Genomic DNA, 22,119 nt, shown 5'->3' on the forward strand with positions numbered 1-22,119 from the left:
TACTTTATTATTCATTTTTTTTACAACTTATTTAAATTTTCAACATGTAGATAGATAGACACAGCAATCATTGTAGTTGAGCATTTAGCAGATATAGTTGGGGGGGGGGGGCAGAGTTGAAGGGGCTGGGGAGAGGCAAAGAGAGTAAAAAAATGGGAACAAATAGAAAAACAGAAAAAAAAAAATAAACAAACAAAAACAAACAAACTAACACTTATTTATACATACATATATACAGCATATGTATATCCAAACAGTTTTTTTACATATGCCTTATTTTATGGATACATGGATTACAACAGAAGATCAGCATGCAAAATGTTCCTGGTCAGCATAAAAATAAACTGTTCCTTATGCTCCTACTATACACAAAGTTGATGTGTATTATGATGTGTACTATTATCAACACTTAAGACCGGAAATAGCTGTAGTTCAATAAAGTGAAAAAGTGAGTGTGTTACTTAGTCAGCTGTTGTACGCTAAGTACCAAATTTGACCCATGGTGAACGCTTTTAAAGAGTAATGAAAGTCACAACCATGGAATAATGTTTGACATACTTTCAAACATCTGACCAATTAGGACATCACATGACCGCTCTCCATTCCCTTTTTTGTGCATGCAGTCCCGCTTTTAAAACCCACATTTTAGAGACTGTGCTCCACAAAACAGACTTTTACTCAACTGACTGAGTTTGCTTATGTATTTATTCATTATTAAAATAATAACTCTATGGTCGAAAATAACTAAAATACTACAACAGCTTATTGCACCAGATAATTGACCAGATGATTCCTTAGCAACATGATTCTCAATATGAAGACTATGCAACAACAGAAAAAAGAGAACCAAAGAAATGAGAAGAAATTTCTCTTGAAAAAATTAGAAACTTCGGTCTAATACGATATTAAGATGGTGAAGCATGCTGTGTGTCCTGCGCTACAAGTTAAATTCTTCAGTAGATTTTTTTGGTCTTTGCTGATGTAAAAAATTGCAGAAGGCAGTAACTTCTTGCTGAGGGCAGGTTGACAAAGCTCATATTTCTTTAACAAATTAATTAAAGGTAATAAAAACACCATTCTTAATTATCTATTTGGATTGGATATATTTTGATATGAGGTATTTTTTATTGATTATTATTGATTCAGTTTATTTTCTAAATTTCCTTATTTCCTTAATACCTGAATTACCTCATCTGGTTCATATTTTTTATTTTGTATCTTATTTTGTGTACTTGCTGTAACTTGGGAAGGCGAGTAACATAATTTTAATTCCCTGTATGTCCTGTACATATGCTGTATTGTATAGTTGTATAGTATAGTTGAGTATTTCTTGCCATAATATGGATTAAAACATTACTCAAATAAAGATATTCACTTGAATGCCAACTCTACCTCTTCACAACTTTACAACTGATGCTCTCAAACACATTAAAGACATTCAGGTAATTAACTTTTGACAAGTTCAGCACAGCTGTTAACTGAACCCATTTCAGGTGATTACCTTATACAGATGACTGATATATACATTTATAATTTGCTAATATTTAGTTAGGAACTATTGTTTTTTCCCCTCGCGTTGTTGTTCGCGTTTCCGTGAGGTTTCCTGCGAGCGGTCTCGCGAGGTTGCCAAAGGAGACGCTGTAAATGCAAACACAGTTGCTAGGCAACACGAGTAGTGGGCCAGGACATGTTTGCCCAGATTCAGAGTGCAGAGCTCGGTCTGCAGAGAAGAAGCAAAAAAACTCAAAGAAACTGGATCTAATGACACATATTCTTATATGTTCATATATATTCACAGATACTGGTTTAAATTAATCTGCCAGCATGACCACCGTTTCTACAGTGCAGTATGGCCGGAGGCAGGGGTCGAGCAGGAAAGGTCAGTCACAGACCTCAGTTCTTTTAAATCTCATTTTTATAATACCAACTAGATATAAAATGCTACATTGTTACCACTGTGCAGTAAAACCCTTACGGTTAGTAGCTTGTTTTCTTAATAACTAAATCAGGAATGCCAAAATATTTCACAACTTCGGTAACAGTTGTAGCTAGTGGCACTCTCTCTACACTAGATAAGTTATTCAGCATTGTATATAGATCTGCATCCTACTTCTTTTGGTGATATGTATCACAATATAAATAACAATCACATTAATCAGAAGTATATAGTCATATATTTTAGAAAAACAAATAATACTGGGTAGAAATGCACCGGTTTTCAAAACATTTTAATTTTTTCCCACCACTCTATAGGTTATATGCTATTTACATAGCAGAAATGTATATTTGTCATGCTTCTCAAATGAAGGCAGAAGGCAGTAACTTCTTGCTGAGGGCAGATTGCTCTGCAAAGTTGACACTTTAACAAATTAATTAAAAATAATGAAGAACAGCTCTGATCTTATTTCTTAGTCTTTTGTCTGATCTAAATCAGCTGTGGATTATTCAGCAAATCAGGTGCCAAATGGTATTGTCTGCATTCATGCACATAAAGCACTGTTTGGTATAATTTATTAGGCCCTTTCACCTAATTTTGGTTGCCAAATATTCAGTGCATACCTGATATTGGTAGGTGGAAAAGGAAAATGAGACTGAGTTTTGAATTGAGAAATGATACATTGTTGAGAAATGATACACTGTGTAGGCCTAATCTTATTCACAAACATTGCTGCAAACACAAACCTTAAAATTGGGTTGTTAAATAAATATTGTACTGTCTTAGATTTTTTATAAGTATAACTATATAAGATGCCACCCCCTTAAGAAATCTGGATGTATTTTGTATTGTTCAAATATTAGTATCAGTAGCATACAAATTATATTGTTGTTGTCTTGCATGAATTAAGGAATCTGAAGGAAAGGAAATGAAGGGATTTTTGTTGGTTTTGTCATAAATTATAAAAAAAGTGTCAAAAAACTGAGTGTGATGGTGATTGTATATTATTATTAACTCCTTTTTAATCTAAGTTCACTCAGCAGAAGTGCAAACTGGGCCTAGACAACCGATAGATCTTCTGCAAGTGACAGTCCTACCCAGATCAGAATGGCTGCGTCTCCAGGACAGTCTGAATCAAGTGAACAAACACAAGGACAGTCTGATAGAAGCAGCAAAGCAGAGGGAGGCCATGCACTTGCGCTCCAAAGAGGTGGTGAAAAACTGGACCAACACTATTGCTGTAAGTAACTTTTTTATGAAATCTGTATCTGTATATTTAACTTTAAATAATAATCCATATACGTGCTACTTTGCTGAAACACCTCTGGAATATGACCCATCATATGTTTATAGGGGCAACGTCAAAAAAAGTTGGAGGCAAAGAAAATCAGAGAAGAGATCGAAGAGGAGGAGAGGAAACGCATTGACATAGAAGAAGCAAAGTATCAAGAGCAGAAAAGAAAAGAGGCCATAGAGAGGGCAAAGACTCAGCAGTATTATCAGACAGACAGAGTGAAAGGATTTCATGTTTGTATATCTATATTTATAAATTATTGTCTTTTATTTCTCTTTGTGTTTGGCTTAGCTGTATACATGCCCATTTAGTGTAAGCATCCAAGCTGAGCACCAAATTTTTTGGATGTTATCAGTTTGATTGGAGGACGTGATGTTGGATGACCTAAATTCAGCATCAGGACATTGTTTAATACCACAATTTGTTTGACAATGAGGACTGGGGACATTTGTTTTGAGGTCACAAAAAACATCTGCTAAAATTCATGTTAACATTCACACAATGTGAAATTCTAACGTTATCAGACATTGATATATTTTTTATTATATAGTTTTGGTGGAAAGTAACCAAATGTCAACTCAGTGTTTGTTTTTGACATATGTGATTTCCAATTTTAATTTCCAACCCATTTTCCAATGTCTTTCTGGCAACAAATTGGCATCCTGTGCCTGCCATGAATAGTAAAAGTTGCCAGATGCTACTGATATTCTGCAAATTTGAAAAAGTTTTCATAATTGTAATTTTTGAATCAAAATATCTGTTTTTAATCTTAATTTGTTCATTAGAGTGCCCTGTTGCTGACTGAGGTTTTGAAGGAGAGGGAGGCACAGATTGAGCTGAGACGACGAGAGCAGAATGCCTCTAAAGATGTGGATAAAGAGGTCTTGGCAATGATTGCACGCAGAGAGGAGGAAGCTTCACAGATAGAGGAACAAAAAGCCCTGAAGAAGAAGCAAGAGTGTCTGGCAGTGGCAGAGAGTTTAAAGCAGCAGTAATGTATAAAATAAATGGACATACAGATGTTTATGTTTATTAACTGACTATGAAGTGACAGATTGAAGAATGTGGCAAAAGCAGTTTGTTAGGATTAATCAAAGTCAATAATAAGTTTTTGTAAAAAATCTAAACTCTTAATCCATTTTAGGATTAAGGAGCATGATCACACAAAGGCATGGGAGAAAATGGAAGAGAGGAAGGAGGCAGAAGAAATCCAGCGGCTCAGACAGCTTTTTTTATGGGAGCAATCTATGCATGAGCAGAACAAGCAAGAAGAGAAGAGAAACATTATGAGAGCTCATCAAGTATGTCTTAAACAGGTTCCACTTTAGCAATAGTTTCTACTATTAATTTATGATAGCAACAGTGAGAAGTTTCAGCAAATTATAGTGTTTGTTTTTTAAGTAGACCAGAGTTTCCATTTTGGAATATATATTTTTGAATGTTGTCAGAAACACCTGGCTGATAGGGATATCATCCAAGCACAAGAAGCTCAGAAGCAAGACCAGGAAGAGGAAAATCGAAGGCTTTTTGCTGAAGCTAAAGAGAAGATGATGAAACTCAGAAAAGAGAAAGAAGAAATGCTGTTTAGGTATTTGATATTTTAAACATTTTATTCAGTAATATAGATATTTTGTGTTTATTCTTTTTATTTATCTACATTATGACAAATAATTTGTGATGACAAATTTTTATTTTAGAATCCTGTACTTATATCTAATTATCTGTGGCAGAGGGATGCAGAGACACAGGGAGGCCATTATTGAGAGGCTGGCAGCACAGCGTCAAGAACAGACCAGCAATGAGGAAGAGCTAATCTCTAAAGCAGTGGCACAAGCTGAGGCCAAGCGGATTCGGCAGCAGCGTGAGATGGATGGGAAGAAAGCAGCTATGGTGAAGTCCATTGCTGCACACAGAGAAGCTACGGTAAATGTTATTTTAGAAGAAAGAACATGTCTGAAGCCCCTGAGTGACAAACTGAGTGACATTTTTGAAATGAAATGTATTGGCATTTCCTGACCTTTTTTATCTAATTAATAAAAGCAAAATCATCACTTTAAAGAAACATCATGCAGCAATTTAACCAGCACTGCTAATGTATCATGTGACTTTGGTGAAACTGCATGAGACGGTTCACAAAATCCAGTAATGCGGAGTAAATCATATATCTGTAAAAATGTCTATACTCCATACTCCATACACTGCCATGGGCTTCTTTTACTTTAGATGCAAGTTCTGTATCTCTCAGCTCTTAAAAAAATGCAAGTGTACTGCTGTCCATGAAGCATGAATTGTATTTGAACTAGGGAAATAAATGTAAATTACTCTCTTTACCTATAATCCCAGTACCAAAAGAAAACTCTGCTGTCAAGATATAATTCCGCTGTTACGTAACACTGTCCTAATTACTTAATTTCAGCTACAAGAGAAGGAGCGCATAGATCATGAGGAGAAACAAAAAGCTGCTGAGTCACTTGCTGCAAAAAAGGAAGCTGACAGCATTTTTCTTGAAAAGCAACAGCTTAAAGAGCAGAAAATGAAAGAATATGCCAAAACACTACAAGATACCTACGTTCATCAGATGGTGGGTACAATTTATTTATTTTTTCCCCCCAGTTTGATTCTATTGGAATTTAACATGACTTTTTTGTTACCTAGGTTGAGAAGCGAGAACTGGGCAAACGCATTAAAAAAGAAGATCAGAAGTTTGAAGCCAGCAATGTAAAACTTATAGTAGAGGAGGAGATGCAGTTTCAGCAGTATGCCAAGCATGTGATCCAGACAGCCAAGGCGGCCCAGAGAAACACCTACCCGCTTCACAAGGCTGCCAAAGAGGGCATCGGTGGAGGACTGGGTCCTGTATTTGGTGGTGTTAGGCCAAGTTATCTTGTTCATGATGAGTCTGGTGCTCAGATGCCCAATTATGTTAGCGGTACTACTCAAGATATAAAGGAGCTTAATGAGACCATTGACATTCAGCAGTCCAAGAAACGTTTGGGATTTACTTGGTGATGATTCTGAGCAATATGATGTTAAATGTTATCTGAAGCCATTGTCCAAATAATAAACGAGAAATTAGCTTTAAAGTTAACATGTTGGTTAAGTGTTCTTTACATGTATTGTATGGAGTAAGATCAGTATTGCAGCCTGCTGATTGCATGTATTGCATAATTGTTTTTGTAATTTTTGTCATGGGTATGGGTATTGTAAACCCATACAACCAATGCATTTTAGTTTTAAGTTTGTTTTCCATTAACCTATACAGCTTCAAATCTATTCAAATTTATATTAAATGAAATGTATGTATAGTACTGTTGAGGTCACAAAAAAAATGTTGCTCCCAGGATATGCAGACCAAAGGCTGCAGTGGCAAGGAAAGCACTCCCTCTAATCACGAGAAAGAAACCCTCCCATGTTAAAAAACAAAAATAAATTGATTCAAATCACTGTATCACCTCTTAAATATGCTATGTTTATAGTGGTGCTAAGAATAATGAAAAATTATGATGGTTAGCAGTAATAAGAGTTTTAAATGGTTTGCATCCATGTGTCAGTCACAAAACAGAATTTCTCACCAGATTAACTGTGCCCAGAGTCTAGACATTACTATTGGAAAGTTTTGACTTTGGGTTTAAGGGGACATATTACCCCTGCCTATAGTACAGGTTTTTGACATTTGGAAAGATTTATTCACGTTTGATGCATGACTGGGTCACAGCCTAGTAAAAAAAAAGAAAAGAAAAATCTCTTAACCCAATTTAAAAATAATTAAATACACCTTGGGGATCAGCAGACTTAACAGTGATGCACAAGAGAGAATTAAAGTTTCACCATAATTTATTGAACAATAAAAATATCCATTTAAAAGAGATTAAGTAAAACTTCAGTACTGCAGATTTTAGTCCAAACCCTTTGCATCAGCAAAAGGAGAGGGAGAAATAACAGTTCAAAGTCCACTCAAAGTTCCACCACTGGCCAGTTGCAGAAAGAAAGAGGGAAATTTAAACCTTTTTAAATTTAAAATTTGAAACCAAAACTTAATCCAGCAACACTACAAATAAATGAAGCCGAAAAATGCAGACATCCCAAGTTGCAAAAGTTGATTTCAGGGAGGTAACCCCCCCCCCCCCCACCCCCCCCCAACCAAAAAAAAAAAAAAAAAAAACTCTGCACACACATTTATATTAATTAATTTTACTTTTTTTTAAATTAAATTTAGAGTATTCAGAGGTGAAATAAGTTTTACCTTTTTTCTTTTTGGAAGGCCCTGCCTCTGCTTTCCTTTTTTTTTTTTTTTTTTTTTTTTAAAAAGCCTTTATTTGACAAAAATTGACAGTTACAAAAAATTGCACAACATCAAAAACATTTCATATCATATTACAATAATTATTAATATTGCCTCCGCCATGATCTGCTTTCTCTCACTGAACAAATCCCGTCCGGGAGGGGGGAAAAACACTGCCCGCCCACACTAAAAAGTGATTGGCTGTCTCACAGACTCTTTGCAGAGAACAGGCCAATCAGAACCCTCTTAGTTTTCTCTCTTTCCCAGAGCCGTGCACACGATTAGAAAAAAAAAAAGTCTGTCGCCTGTGTGCAGTGCACTCTTGGGGCACTCGTTCTGAATTCCGGGAGATTATATGTGACTCGCGGGCATCAGGGAGCCACTACCGAAATGCGGGAGACTCCCGCAGCTTCAGGGAGACTTGGTTTGTCTGAAAATGTAATAAATGAATGTGTAAATATCTAAAATGTAACCACAGTAGTCACAAAAAAATTAAAATTAAAGTTTAACCTGTAGCTAGCCTAATAAAAAGATAAATGTTTAAATTATTAACTTAAACAATCTCTAGAACTAAGCTAAACAGTAATTTAAGAATTACGTTTACTGAAAACTAACACTGGTGGTGAGCCAAATGGTAAAATTCTTCCGAAGATGGGAGGGATTACACATAATTTAGGATAATGGATACTTAAAACTTTTGGAAGGGCGAGTCGACTCCTCACTATTCCCGCAGTCAGTAACGTTATAGCCTCACCGATCCACCTTTCCGGCCAGTGATTCAACCAGCACCGCTCGTCATTGCTTGTATTTTTATTTTAGATGTGATCATTTGGAAATAAAAATGTACGTACAATAATTGACGAAGTGAAATAGTCTCGCTCAAAACTACTTTCATTGAAGATTAAAAACCCAATTTCATTGAAGACCTAATTTTTGAAGATTAAATTCTAATTATAGGATATTTAATTCAATGTTTTTATTTTGTTATTTGTTGAATGATTAACTTAAATGACCCGGTTCTGGACAAAAGGCTTTTATTTTGAAATCCTTCTTCGGTTCGATTTCTCTGGGTTGTGAAGCCGGAAGCGACAGGTCAAACAAACATGACAAGTTTCTTGAGCAGTTAGTGGAATAAAGCTCTCTCTTGCTAAATGTTTCAGTGAGTTATGGTCATGGCAGTGGGTCTCCTAAGTGACTGGATGTAGGAACATGCCGCTCCATGTCTCTGATCTTTATTAGTGAGCTCCCACGTGAGTACTTGGGGGAGAAGAGGAGCCGGGGCAGGACAGACATGCTGCTTTTGTAACATAGGGCTAGGTTAGCTAAAGAAGCGTAACCAGAGACTGCTGCTCTCCATCCGATTTTGTGTGTTTTCTGTTTTTGCTTTTCTATTTTTGCTGCTCATGGAATGTGGCATAATGTTAAAAAGGTATTGTTGTAAAATTTTTTCTCTTTTTTGTAACTCACACTCCACTAAAAGCTCATGCCATGTGACTGGCTCCTCTCTCACTCCTGCTGTCAGTGCTTCTGTACTAGGGTTGCAACGATTAATCCATATAATCTAATATAATAATAGTCAGCAATGTTGATTATTTTAATCTCTCGACTACAAGTTTCATGGTCGACTAATCGTTATTTGTAACAGTACCGCATTACACAAAGTGCTGGGGACAGAAGTGCAATGGGAGATGGGTAAATGGCTCACTCACACAGGTTACATTCAACTTAGTCTGCCTCTTCAAAAGTGCCCAAACACAACAGATTCAATATTTACTCACTAAATAATCAGTACTTTCCATGTTTAAACAATATGTAGACATTTAAATGTCTTTTAAATCTCAATCCGCTGTTGCTGTTGTTTTTAGAGGTGGAGGACGTGGCAGAAATATTCATTGACTAACTGAATAAATAATCAGCAGATTGTTTGACTACAAAAATAGTCATTATTTGCAGCCCTGTTCTGTACCATATGTAATGATGAAGGTTACTGCCAACATTATTACTAAACAGCCTTTTTGTTTCCTGTCTTTTAAACCTAGATGCCCCTAGAGCCCCTGTGATTCCTGCAGCACATTCTATATTACTGAATAAGCGGCAATAATTGGGGTAGGCTCTTTTTTTTTTAACCTACCCCTTCCTTCCTCAGTCATGTTCAGGCTCCGTGCACTGTACCCTTCCCGTCTCAGGGTATTTTACAGTGGGGCAGTAGGCAAAGACGAGCTTGTGACAGAGCTCCTAAACTGCACAGGAGAGGACCATGTCTTCAGTCTGGTGAGCAAGAACAAGGCAGAGTACACTGTTTACCATGTGAGTTGTGCCATGCGGATGCTTTGGAAGTTTCAAAAGGAGAAAACTGACAAGCAGCGAAAATTTGACCAGATCAAAAGCCGCCCAGAGTTCCTGACACTTCGGTTCTTGGCTGAGAACAAGACCAGTCTGATGTCTGATGGCAGCTTGTTGGAAATACTTTACTCTGTGCTCAGGTATGTGATATGCAGTATCAGTCAAAAGCTTGGACGCATCTTATATTAAATGTTGTTTTTCTGGATTGTAGAAAACTATGAAGAAATACACTGCCTTGCCCAAAAAAACGTCGCCACCTAGATTTAACAAAGTAAATGATGTGGGGTTGATGCTGCAGTTGGTCAGGTCTAGGTTCAGTAACAATGCGTGCTGAAAGAATGAGGTCAGCTGACTACCTGAATATACTGAATATAAACCAAGTTATTCCATCAATGGATTTTTTTCTTCACTGATGGCACGGAAATATTCCAAGTTGACACTGCCAGGATTCATGGGGCTGAAATTGTGAAAAAGTTCTTCAGCAAGCATGAGATCATCATTTTCACACATGGATTGAGAGAGTTCACCACAGAGTCCAGATCTTAACCCCATTGAGAATCATTGGAATGTGCTGGAGAAGACTTTGTGCAGCGGTCAGACTCATCAATGCTGCTGCAAGATCTTGGTGAAAAATTAATGCAACACTGTGACAGTGCAAAAGCTTATTGAAACAATGCCACAGTGAATGTGCGCTGCAAACTGGAAGGCGGTCCAACAAAATATTAGAGTGTGTGAGAAGGTGTGTCCAAACTTTTGACTGAGACACTGTTTTACTCAACATTCCACATATTTACATTTGCACCTAAACAATGATATAAAAAGACCAATACTTCACTAACTCTGGTATGTCTTTAAGACATCTATAGCATGTGCAGAATCCTAAGTATAGCAAAACCCATTGTAGTAATGCCTCTCATTTTATTTTGTCTGAAGGCTGGAAGTAGAACATCATGACTCTCTTGTGCAACAGTTGACGACGGAAGGCTGGAATAGATTAGAAAGGTATGCATGGCACTATATTACCACTATACATTTCTGTGCACTAGTAATTATACATTTTGTTACAGGTCAATTTGAGGAATGTAGACTGGTTCTTCTTTACAGGTTTCACGTACTTAGTAGAAGAGGCTTTAAATGACAATTAAGAAATGGTTTGATGTGCTCAAATTAAATACAATATTGTAAATTAAGTTACGATGTATAAAGATGATATATGTTATAGTTATAATTTAGCTCATATTTATAGTTATTTATTTCTATTAAAAATCGCATTATTAATAATTAGCTACATGGTATGTAAGTTTATTTCTTACATATTTTAATGTATGAAAATGTCTAAAACTTGTTCTGTTTTGCAGCTTTTCGATGCCAAGGCTGGCAAGGTTTTCTGAACGGTTAAGTGAGCAGGGTCTTGACAACAGTCCACTGATGGGTCAGATTGCTGAAATTGTGAACCAGAAACTGGATTCAATCGAAGAGATCAAGTATCTGTTGTTCTTTCAAACCAAAAAAGTCAAACTACTATCAAATGAAATATAAAGAAGAATGTGATGAATGTTTAAACTGATCAATTATTATGTATCTTTCAGTGTGCTGACCACCCTCATGATCTGTATATCCAACTTGGCGTCTCCTCGGTTATGTGATGCACTCATTGAGAAAGCTGATGTTCTTCTGGACACCATGGATCCTGTCTATTACAACAGCCTCATACAGATATTGCGTTTCCTCCGATCACTCCACTACGTTCATCACCCTTTAGTGGAAAAGTGCAACCATATGCTTCTACAGAATGTCCCACATATGGAAGCTGGGGACATTAGTAATTTGTTTGCACAATTGGGAAAGTCAAGAAACTACAGGCACAGTGACTTTATGCTGGCTGCCAAGCAAAGGCTGATAGAACTGATGGAAACTAGCAATGTGTCTTTTATAGGTCTCACAGTTTATTGGGGGCCTTCAATAGAACAAGCAACTAGAGAGAAGTAAGTGTAAAAAGCTTTAAGCTTTGACAGTTTAAAAATGACTAAAGTTCCACTGTACTGCAGATAAACCGATAAGTGAAAATCTATAAAAAGCTAAAAGTAGAAAAGAATTAACTGACCAATTCCAACAAAAAGTGATTGATTTTACTGTACAGCTAATGTTGCACTGTACATTCTTTTTTTTTTTTCTTTAAAAGCCTGTAAACTCTAGTGCCATCATGAAATAATAACATAGTAATGCTTTGATCTCTGTCTGCTCTCAAAGGCTGGAAAGGACAGCACTGTTAATAGCTGATGAGCTAAATTGTCAACAGGCACTTGTCGTTGTCGACACACTGTGCAATATTCAAAGCTGGAACTTTCAACTAATTGACAAGTAAGATATAAATTCTCACTTTTCATGTAACGGTTGAGATGTCTTAAAAAAAGGTGTTTTTAAATGGTTCGTTGAGTGATCCCATTGAAGAACCACTTTTAGTTCTATAATGAACTTGTCTGTAGTGGAGATGTGTGACAAACTTTTAAGATGGTAAAGAACCTTTACATCAAAGATTATTTTTTTTTTTAGACTTCTAAAAGGATTTATTCTACAGACAGTGGCTCTCTAATGGCATCATTCAAAGAACACTTTGATGCACCCTCATTTTATAAAACTGCAACAGTAAAAACACAGCCTGATTGCTAAAACCCTTCTCCTTTTGTTTAAATACACCTGAATGAACTTAGTGTGTAATATGTTATTTTAATAGAAGTTTGTTAAAGCAGAAAAATACACCAGCACAAGTATAGCCTATAGTGTTGTGTTGTGGATATTGCATTTCTTTGTCTTCCTACAGGTATGCATCAATAATACAGAAGAATCTGGATGTGTTTCCGACTTTTCAGATTGTGAAATTAACCCAACAGCTAATGTCTCTGCACTATGAGAACCCAGAGCTTATCTCCAGGCTGAAAAATAGACTACTTTTGTAAGAATCCTCTTTTTTCATAATCTTATATTACTTATAGTGTTTGGCCACGTGGACAGATTTGGTGCGACTCGGTTTCTTTTTTTGAATTAACTTAAATTATATTGATGATATGATATGATAAACTATATTCATATTGAAACTTCTTTCCATTTTTAGTTCCTTGCAGCATAGTGTGAGTCCTAAAGAAGTGAGCATACTGACCCACACCCTCTCCATGCTCCCCTCTCCTTGTATGGACGAGGTGGCCATCTCTCGCATTGATGCAATGCTGCATCAATGTAGCCTTAGTAACCTCCATGCATTTACCTTGTCCATCGGCAAATGGATCCGCAGTGACCCCACCTACTGCTATAACACTCCCAGCAAGTTCGTCCGTCTGCTTCAAACTCTGAACCGCTGTGGACGTGAGCGACTGCAAAAGACAGACCAACTAGACCTAATGCTGCAGGAGATTAGGTCCATTTCAGGGAAGTGGTTTGAGGAGACCTTGCTTGAAGACACGATTGCAATGATTCAGAGATTGATAAACCAGGTCTCCCAGAGCAACTTGCCAGAGCTAGCACATTTCCTGGCAAGGAGGAACATCCGCTGTACGCCAGTGCTCGACCGCATTGCCAGTGTGGCTCTAGAGAACATTCATAAGGTAGGACGTTTCATGATCAACATCTCAGCTATTATATATATATATATATATATATATATATATATATATATATATATATATAAATATATATAAATATATATAAAATATATATATATATATATATATATATATATATATATATATATATATATATATATATATATATATATTATTATTATTATTATTATTTTATTTTATTTTATTTATTTATTTTTTTTTTGATATAATAACTGATGTTGATCATATGGTGCATGTCTAGTCTGAAATGTCTTGGTATATTGCATGTTTTGATATGTTCACACATTTGTTTTTCTGGTAATCTCTTTTAGATTCATTACCTTGCTTTCGAACAAATCCTTTCCCCTTTTGCTTTTCTAAATTACTACTCCCCCACGGTGGACGAGTTATTCGATGTTTGCATTCAGCGTTTCACTCCTCATATCAGTAAGTTTGACTTTTCTTTTTTTCTTCTTGTAAATTTTGCAGGTATTGTACTGGAGTAATTTTTTCTTTTTCTTGAATTTTCTACCAGGTTCTATTGACTGTTTCATGCTCGTCAATATGGCTCACACATTGGCTGTGGCTAACAGCTTCCCAGAGGAAGTCATCAGAGAGATTTTCAGTGTGGATTTCCTGGCTAAGCTGGAATCTAAGCTCAAGTGTATGTACAGTTGAACTTCAAAGCATTTATTATTAATCCGGAAAGTTTTGAGTAAATGTTTATTATCGGTTGTCACAAACACAAACATGCCAAAAGTCACGGAATACCAGTATAAAAATAATCATGATATTTAATATTTACGGCTTAAAAACACCCACGCTTGTGAAAGTTGTGAGGTGTTATCTTGTGAGTGAAGACGAACACTGCCCAGCATGCTCATGGCAAAGTGATATGAATATATCATATATACATATACAGCTCTGAAAAAAAAATTAAGAGACCACTTCAGTTTTTTAATCAGTTGCTCTGATTTTGCTATTTATAGGTTTGAATAAAATTAACATTGTTGTTTTATTCTATAAACTATGCACAATTTTTCTCCAAATTCCAATTAAAGATTTTTAATTTAAAGCATTTATTTACAGAAGAAGAGAAATGGCTGAAATAACAATGATGCAGATCTTTCAGACCAAAGAAAAAAAAATATATATATTTTTAAGTTTGAAGAGTTCAGAAATCAGTATTTGATGGAATAATCCTGTTTCTTTTTTTATCACAGTTTTCATGCATCTTGGCATGTTTTCCTCCACCAGTCTTACACACTGCTTTTGGATAACTTTATGCCGCTCCTGATGCAAAATTTCAAGCAGTTCAGCTTGGTTAGATGGCTTGTGATTATCCATCTTGCTCCTGATTATATTCCAGAGATTTTCTGGTAAATCTGGTAAAATTATCTCTTATTTTTATCCAGAGCTGTGCAGACTAATAATCCTCAATCCACAGTGTCTCTTGTATACTGGGAATACATCATAAAAAGACATTACCACCCACAGAGCAAAGTGCAGTGAGTGGTAATGATCGTGACTGACAGTGTCTGATGTTTATGAACCACTACAGCTCACCCACCCACAAAGTGACAGACCACTTATTGTATGATTTGTATTTATTTTTTTCCTCTGACAGCTCAGTCAGATTTTTTTAACAAGATTTTTGGTATGAAGCTGATGGTGCTCAACCGTGCGGTGTGTCTAGAGTGTCCTCAGTATCAAGTGCCCTGGATTCACGAGCGCTTCTGCAAGCAGCTTCAGAAGGAAGGTGAGTTTGAAGTGCATTTTCTTTGACTACTACAAACATTTTAGTTTCCAAAGGACCATTAAAACAGCAGCTCATGATGTTTGAGTTTTAACCTCTCTCTCTCTGAAACACACAGACAGCTTTTTGGCCAGTCCAATACAGAAGCAGATCCATAAGATGATGGGTGAAGTGCTTGGGGGCATGAACTATGTCAGAGAAGCAGTGTTGACCCCGTACTTCTATACTGTTGGTAAGTCTTATGATGGCAAATACAATACTTGATCTTTATTTAATTAAAGTTACTACAGAACAGTTTATGTTGTTTTTTTTCTGTAGATGATTACTGATAAAAGGGGAACATACTCTCTTCTACTCTAGACCGTCCTAAACAAGCCAAACATTTTGTGATTTTAAGGAGCTAAAAACCATGATATGATTGATGTGAAATTGAAGATACTCTTAAAATCTTGGCACAGGGGCAGAGCTTTCTAAAATATCTTGACACTGTTTATTAACTGTTTATTAACTGGTATTTTGGAAAGTGTTTTAAACTTTTTATAGTATAAGATTCTAATAAATTGTGAAAATCTGTGAGGTTTTGAATAAAAGCTTTGCATACAAGCATGAATCCAGACTACTAATATTGGTGTGTTATAGGATGTTTTCTGATGTTCATAAATCCACATCACTCATCATCAGCCAGTTTATCATTTATCAGTTGGCCTCCTCTCTCTCTCTGTTAATTAAGTTGAAAGTTTGGTTGATATCTTTGCAGATTTTGAGTGTGTCCTGGATTACCGAAATCAGGCCGTGCCCTACAGTAAGCTGAGCCAGCTGCAGATGACTAAAAACAGGAACGTGCACTGGGATTCTGGGTCCGCTGACGAGGAGAGAAAGGAACTACTGCCAGGCTCTCGTCGGTAGTATAACAGACTTTAATCATTAATTTGGTAGTAGTGTTAATGAATTAAAATGATTATGCAGAGACTCGGCTGTAGAATCCATTTAAAATTTTAAAGACTTTAAATTAAAAATATGTTCTTTTTCAGGATTGCAATAGACTTCTTGGATTCAGAATCCTACTGCAACCGTTCACACCACGTGAAGGGGGAAGTCCTGATGAGGAAAAGGCACTTGGAGATTTTAGGATATCAGGTTATACAAGTGAGTAAAGATACCAGTTACTTTTTTTTTTTTTACTCTGTAATGATATAAATGAAGAAAATGTTTTCATGAATTTGGTTTGAACACAGATTCCCCACTTTGAATGGAATTCCATGGAGCTCTCCAATAACGACGATTGGAAGGAATATTTGAGAAAGAAGTTATTTACAGAACAAGCCTGAGACACTTGATAGATGGACTTTTTCTGGGTATCTTTTCTGGGTATCAGCAGGCTAATAGGGAGAGTGACCAGAATGGACTGCGTATTTAAGGACCCCTTCATTTTTTTTTTTTATTCATATTTTTTAAATTTAAATACATTGCAATATCATACAGATCCCTGACACTTTTCATGAGTTTTGTACATTTGTAATATGTCAAATTATATTTGTAATAAAAAACATAACCAACCGTTGCAGTCATTTCTTGTCTAAATGATGTGGAGGCAGGTTGTTGACCCCAAATATATATATTTTTATTTTTATACATTTTTTTTGTAAATACGACATTGGTGTTTATATAAAAAAGTGTGTTTCTCCACATTGCATACGCTCTAAAATTAACAGAATGTATTTACTATAACAGTGCTCTCAAAAACAATAATGTTCACACAATACCATGCACATGAACCGGATTACAGCATAAGGTTTCCGGGTGGAAAGGATGCTTGTAAAACTACCATTTTTACCGTAATACTGTGTATTCTCCATACGGCCGTGCACATCGAACTCCCTTTAGAATACACATTTTGGACAAAAACGTATCATTACACCTAAACCATTACAGAACCTGCTGGCTGTTTTATAGTTTGGGCATTTTTTCAGCATTAAGTCGCATAGAAACACAGGAAGCACTAGAGGCATAGCTCATCTCTTTGATCATTCCAGCCCATTGCTTCTTGTCCTCTTCATACCTATAGTTAAAAAAAAAAAAAGCCCAAAGATTAGACCTCTGGCAACATTTTTTCAAAATTATGATTATTTAGTGTGTAATAGATTATATATAATATTTATATATTAATAGATTTTATTATACAATAGATTGTATAATAAAAAATTATACAATATTCGGTTGAGAAAGAAAAAACTACAGGCATTAATCTGTGAACTCGTAGATACAGTGATGTGAAAAGTGTTTGACCCCTTCATGATTTATTTATTTTAATTATTTTTTAGGAAGTTTGTAACTTCCATGTTTCAGATATTTGAATTTGTTTAATGATCAGTCAAAGACAACACAATGCAGTTTTTAAATAAAGGTTTTCATTAGTAAAGGAGAAAGAAAACCCAAAACATTCATGACCCTGTGTGAAAAATTGTTGGCTCTCCCATAAAATTAAATCATAACTGGTTTATCACACCTGAGTTCAATTTCTCTAGACAACCAGGCCTGATTACAGCCACACCTGTTCTCAATCAAAATCACTTAAATAGGACCTGCCTGACAAAGTGATGTAGATACTCAAAATATATTTAAAAGCTAGATATTATGTAAATATGTAATGTAAAAAAATAGTATCAGTTCATATATATCAGTCTGAAAATGGTTATGAAGCTATTTTTTAAAGTTTTTGGACCCCAGAAAATCTCAGTGAGAGGCGTTTTCCACAAATGGTGAAAACTTGGAAAACAGAATTTTAATTTTGTGTTTCATATTTTTTTACCTTTACTTGCTTCTGTATGTGGCACTTGTTTTGGTGGCAGGCCATCCAAAACTACCCCAAATCCACAGTGATGACTCATCCAAGAGGTCACAAAAGGCCCCACAGCCACATCCCAAGAACAGCAGGCCTCACTTGCCTTAGTTTAGGTCAGTGCTAATGACTTTTACACACAGGGTCATGGAAGTTTTTTATCCCCTAATAATATATATATATATATATATATATATATATATATATATATATATATATGTAGATTTTCTGTCTCCCATAATAATAAAAACTTTCAATCAAAAAATGCATTTTGTGTTTACTTGTGGTATCTTTGACTTTGATATTTACATTTGTTTGATGATCTGAAACATTTAAAGAGTGACACATGCAAAAAAAAAAAATCCTGAAGGGGGCAAACACTTTCACACCACTGTAAGTCTCGCTAATAACCAATGGTTAGCACCAGCTTAACAGCTGAACACACTCAAAACCAAATGTTCACTCGTTGACTTACTGCCAAATGTCGGTAACCTCGGAAGGAGCACACTCTTTATTCTCCATCTCCACCATGGTGAAGCCACCCACGACGTACAGGATACCGGCAACACTGACCAGATTAACTGAGCTTCTCTCCTGGGCAAACTCAGGAAAGGCTTCCCACCTACATGGTAAGAAAAATATATAATTAAACGTGGCCCTGGTAACAAAAGCATTTTTAAGTCCTTATGATTACAGGATTGGAAAAAGAAAAAAAATCTTTACAGTATATATAGTGCATTGTGAACATTGAAGAAACATCACTCACTTGTTGGTTCCGAAGTTGTAAGCTTCACAAGACGCTAACAGCCCATCCTCGTTGACTCCTCCAACCACAACAATCTTCCCTTTGTGAACAACAGCCCCAAACATGGCCCTTGGTGTTTTCATTGCAGCCAGTTCTTTCCATTCTGCCTTCTTGTGGTTATATGCAAACATCTTGTTGATGGTTTTACTGTTATGTGCATTAAAAATACAACGTGAGTCATAATTAAAAGATATAGATACTTTAACAGAAAAATTAAATCTTCAAACAACAGGACAAAACCATCAAAAACTTGGAACAATGGTGGTTCATTTTAAATGTTATTTCAAGTTATTTTGTATCATTCCTATTGGTTCATTAATCATGACATTGCTACACAATGTAAAACAAAATACCTGCAACATTGAAGGTTTAGAAAAGGTAAAAATGTTAAACTGAGGCTGATCTTACTTTTCATCTGTTTTTCCTCCTATGCAGTACACCAGTCCATTTTGTGAGATCACGCAGTGGCCGTGTAGCCTTAAGGGAATTTTTTTGGTCTCTGTCCATTTCATCTTGCTGCCACACAAACAAACAAGCAAGTAAATTGTGGTGGCCTGATATACATGTACAATAATTTTCATTATATATGGTTAAATAAAGAACTTGATTGGTTGTATACTTACTCTGTGTCATAACACATAACTGAGTCAAGAGACTCGTTGCTCTGTAAATCTTTTCCAGCAACAGCAAACAGGAGATTCTCGAATTCACCAAGTGCAAACAGGCATCTGGGAGAAGGCAATGGGGCAGAGCAGTCCACGTTGATGTAAGAGGGTCCAGCTGAAACAAATAAATGCATATGTGTAAAGAATCAGCTTAGGTTATGAATTCAGAATAAAAGAATACCTTATAATGATATGAAAAATAATTAGCAAAAACAGATCAGTGCTATTCTTGAAACATACCTTTGTCTGTTTTGGCAGTATGATTCTTCATATCGTCGCTTTCCAATCAAAAACAAGTATCTCTATTTTTGTCGATTTTAGTTTACCACATACTTTGAACAAACTGTCCCTTAAACTTTCCATGTCAAATTTCCTTAATTAATGAACTCATTGAAATTCTCCAAAATAAAATAAAAATAAATAAACAAGTTTTGCATTGACTTCTACTAAAGGTAAAAAGGTTTTATTTGTGTCCTGTAAAGTTGCTGTTTTGGAAATACTTGTTTTTTTATTTAACAGTGGCGATATGCACAGTATTAGGGCTGGAGATGTGTTATCACAATATTTTAAGAAATGTTATGATACACAATTTATCATCATACAAAATACATTAGTAGTGGCAGATGCTAATTAAATACAAGCTATTTAAATACTTTAATACATTAAATACATAATTTGCATTTAAAATGTACCACACTTCATCCATTGGGACTAATTACACTTTCTTTAATAATATGCACAGTTAATTAGTGTGTTTTTGAGCACTGAGGAAATTTACATTATACTCAGATGTGTATCATTTTATCCCAATTTACAAATTTAATATGATACAATAAAATATTGTATTGTTATCTCGACAGCTTCGCACTGTATATATAAGAAAATGTGAGATGATTTACCTGATAGGCATAGCACTGCAGTGGTGAATCCTTGTTGTCCTCATCCACAAAGAGCCCACCGACCACATACAGTTGATTCTTCATGTTTGTGATGCTGACGTGATTTCTGGGTATCTGCTCAGCCATTGCTGCCAGAGCACATTCGTTGTCGTTCGGGTCATAAGCCACGGCTGCTGTGTCATTAATCATGAGGATAAAGTCTTTCGTGAACATGCCAAGCCTTTTGTTGTCATTCAGATAACCAGGCATGTTGTCTCCTTCCTTATTTTCTGGAAGTTTTCCAGCAAAAGCATCTTTAATCTCTGTGAGTTTCTTCACCAGCTCAGGATCGGTTTTGATGATGTCGTCCTTTTCCACTTTTTCCTTGAAATACTTTTCTGGAAGCAGGCGGAAGCGAATGTGCTCAAAGGCATCTCCTAAAAACTTTACCCTGTTCTCCTTGTCTTTTTTTACCCATTTCATCAGGAGCTCAAATACCACTTCCTCTTTCTCCACGTTGAGAGAGTCGCTGCCTATGATGGCAAACAGTTCAGGAGGGTTGAACTCAAGGAAGCCGGCCTCCTTGGCGAGGGTCTCAAATCTCTCCGCTATGAAGTCTCTAGCGGCCATAGCCAGTCTGGGGCAGTTCAGCACCAGCCCCAGTCTGAAGATAGCCAGGCAGTTTCCTATGGAGAGTTTCTTCTGCAGGTAGTTGACACATGCTGTGAATACAGATGGGATCTGGAAGCGGTTAGCTACTGCAAAGATTTCCTGTACGTTCTCGTCTGTAATGTCTATTTCTGCAGAATAAAGATAATTCACAATCATGTCCATGATGGCTGGATCCACGTTTTCCAGCACAACCTCATTGCTGGAGCTGCTGGTCTCTTTGCTGTCTTCTGGGAAGTAATGCTCTCTAAAGTAAGGACTACAAGCTGCCATTATGAGCTTGTGGCAGGGCAGACTCCTATCCCCTACTTTCAGAACGCAATCAATGAACTTGTTCTCTTTCAGAAGTTCCTTCAGGCCATCTTGAAGCAGCGTGCTCTGGAAGAGCCTCAGGTCTTCTTTCATTGCTGCTGGTTCCATTTTGGAGGATGTGTGTGTGTCCCAGAGGATGTTGCGACAGTGGACAGTGCTTCCCCTAGTCCTGCCTGCTCTCTAGGTTGTAACTGTCTGAAGTGACAGAGCAAAGACAGAAGCCAGTGTAGTTTAACCCTGCGCCTCTATTTTTAGCCCCCCCTCATAGACCGAAAGTATTCAGTTTGGCCAGATTAGAAAATAGTGTCATGGTAGGCAGCTGTCAACGATTGAAAGACACAACTGGTGGCCTGAGGTCATTTGTGACTGAGCTTCTCACATTCCTCTAAAGAGGAAGACAATAGGTACAATAATCAATTGTATATATAGTAAAACTAAATGAATAAACTTGTTTTTTCATTGTTTTAGCTGTAAAATCAAAGGTCATGTTCTATATTTAAAACATGTCCTTGTTAACAGTGTGAAGGGAGATAACTGTATGAGTGATGGTACTTGTTTAGTTCGGGTTTACAGTATGTGTCATGGCAGGTAAAAGCACAAGCCACTCACTGATATTTAATCGAACGCTGACTCATTTTTCAATGTGACACTTGTACGCAATTTCCTATTTAGGTGTATTAAGTGTGTCAACAGACAACCTTTACGAGCTCAGAGGTCAGGAAAGAGCAGCTGTGGTTAGAATAA

At 36.3% G+C, this 22,119-nt stretch overlaps 3 protein-coding genes across 3 annotated transcripts; 2 read left to right on the forward strand and 1 right to left on the reverse strand.

Annotated features, from left to right (window-relative positions):
• Positions 1 to 1,659: 1,659 nt before the first annotated feature.
• Positions 1,660 to 6,318, forward strand: cfap210 (cilia and flagella associated protein 210). Its single transcript, XM_007259953.3, has 9 exons — positions 1,660 to 1,879; positions 2,968 to 3,176; positions 3,290 to 3,463; positions 4,016 to 4,221; positions 4,375 to 4,531; positions 4,679 to 4,818; positions 4,961 to 5,153; positions 5,647 to 5,811; positions 5,886 to 6,318. The coding sequence occupies exons 1-9, from the start codon at positions 1,825 to 1,827 to the stop codon at positions 6,237 to 6,239; spliced, it is 1,653 nt and encodes a 550-aa protein (XP_007260015.3). The 5' UTR covers positions 1,660 to 1,824; the 3' UTR covers positions 6,240 to 6,318.
• A 2,243-nt stretch (positions 6,319 to 8,561) lies between these two features.
• fastkd1 (FAST kinase domains 1) lies at positions 8,562 to 16,764 on the forward strand. The gene is made up of 14 exons (XM_049484853.1): positions 8,562 to 9,995; positions 10,789 to 10,857; positions 11,214 to 11,339; positions 11,445 to 11,840; positions 12,106 to 12,216; positions 12,677 to 12,808; positions 12,968 to 13,454; positions 13,784 to 13,898; positions 13,987 to 14,115; positions 15,079 to 15,210; positions 15,326 to 15,439; positions 15,965 to 16,109; positions 16,239 to 16,353; positions 16,443 to 16,764. The coding sequence occupies exons 1-14, from the start codon at positions 9,661 to 9,663 to the stop codon at positions 16,533 to 16,535; spliced, it is 2,499 nt and encodes an 832-aa protein (XP_049340810.1). The 5' UTR covers positions 8,562 to 9,660; the 3' UTR covers positions 16,536 to 16,764.
• Positions 16,765 to 16,803: 39 nt separating this feature from the next.
• Positions 16,804 to 21,589, reverse strand: klhl41a (kelch-like family member 41a). Its single transcript, XM_007259954.3, is given in 7 exon segments — positions 16,804 to 17,266; positions 18,522 to 18,668; positions 18,813 to 18,998; positions 19,260 to 19,367; positions 19,475 to 19,598; positions 19,601 to 19,631; positions 20,416 to 21,589. Coding segments are annotated over 7 exon segments (1,776 nt in total). The 5' UTR covers positions 21,484 to 21,589; the 3' UTR covers positions 16,804 to 17,154.
• Positions 21,590 to 22,119: the final 530 nt, after the last annotated feature.

Source organism: Astyanax mexicanus, chromosome 11 (genome assembly GCF_023375975.1).
Source record: "Astyanax mexicanus isolate ESR-SI-001 chromosome 11, AstMex3_surface, whole genome shotgun sequence".
Classification (NCBI taxonomy): domain Eukaryota; kingdom Metazoa; phylum Chordata; class Actinopteri; order Characiformes; family Acestrorhamphidae; genus Astyanax; species Astyanax mexicanus.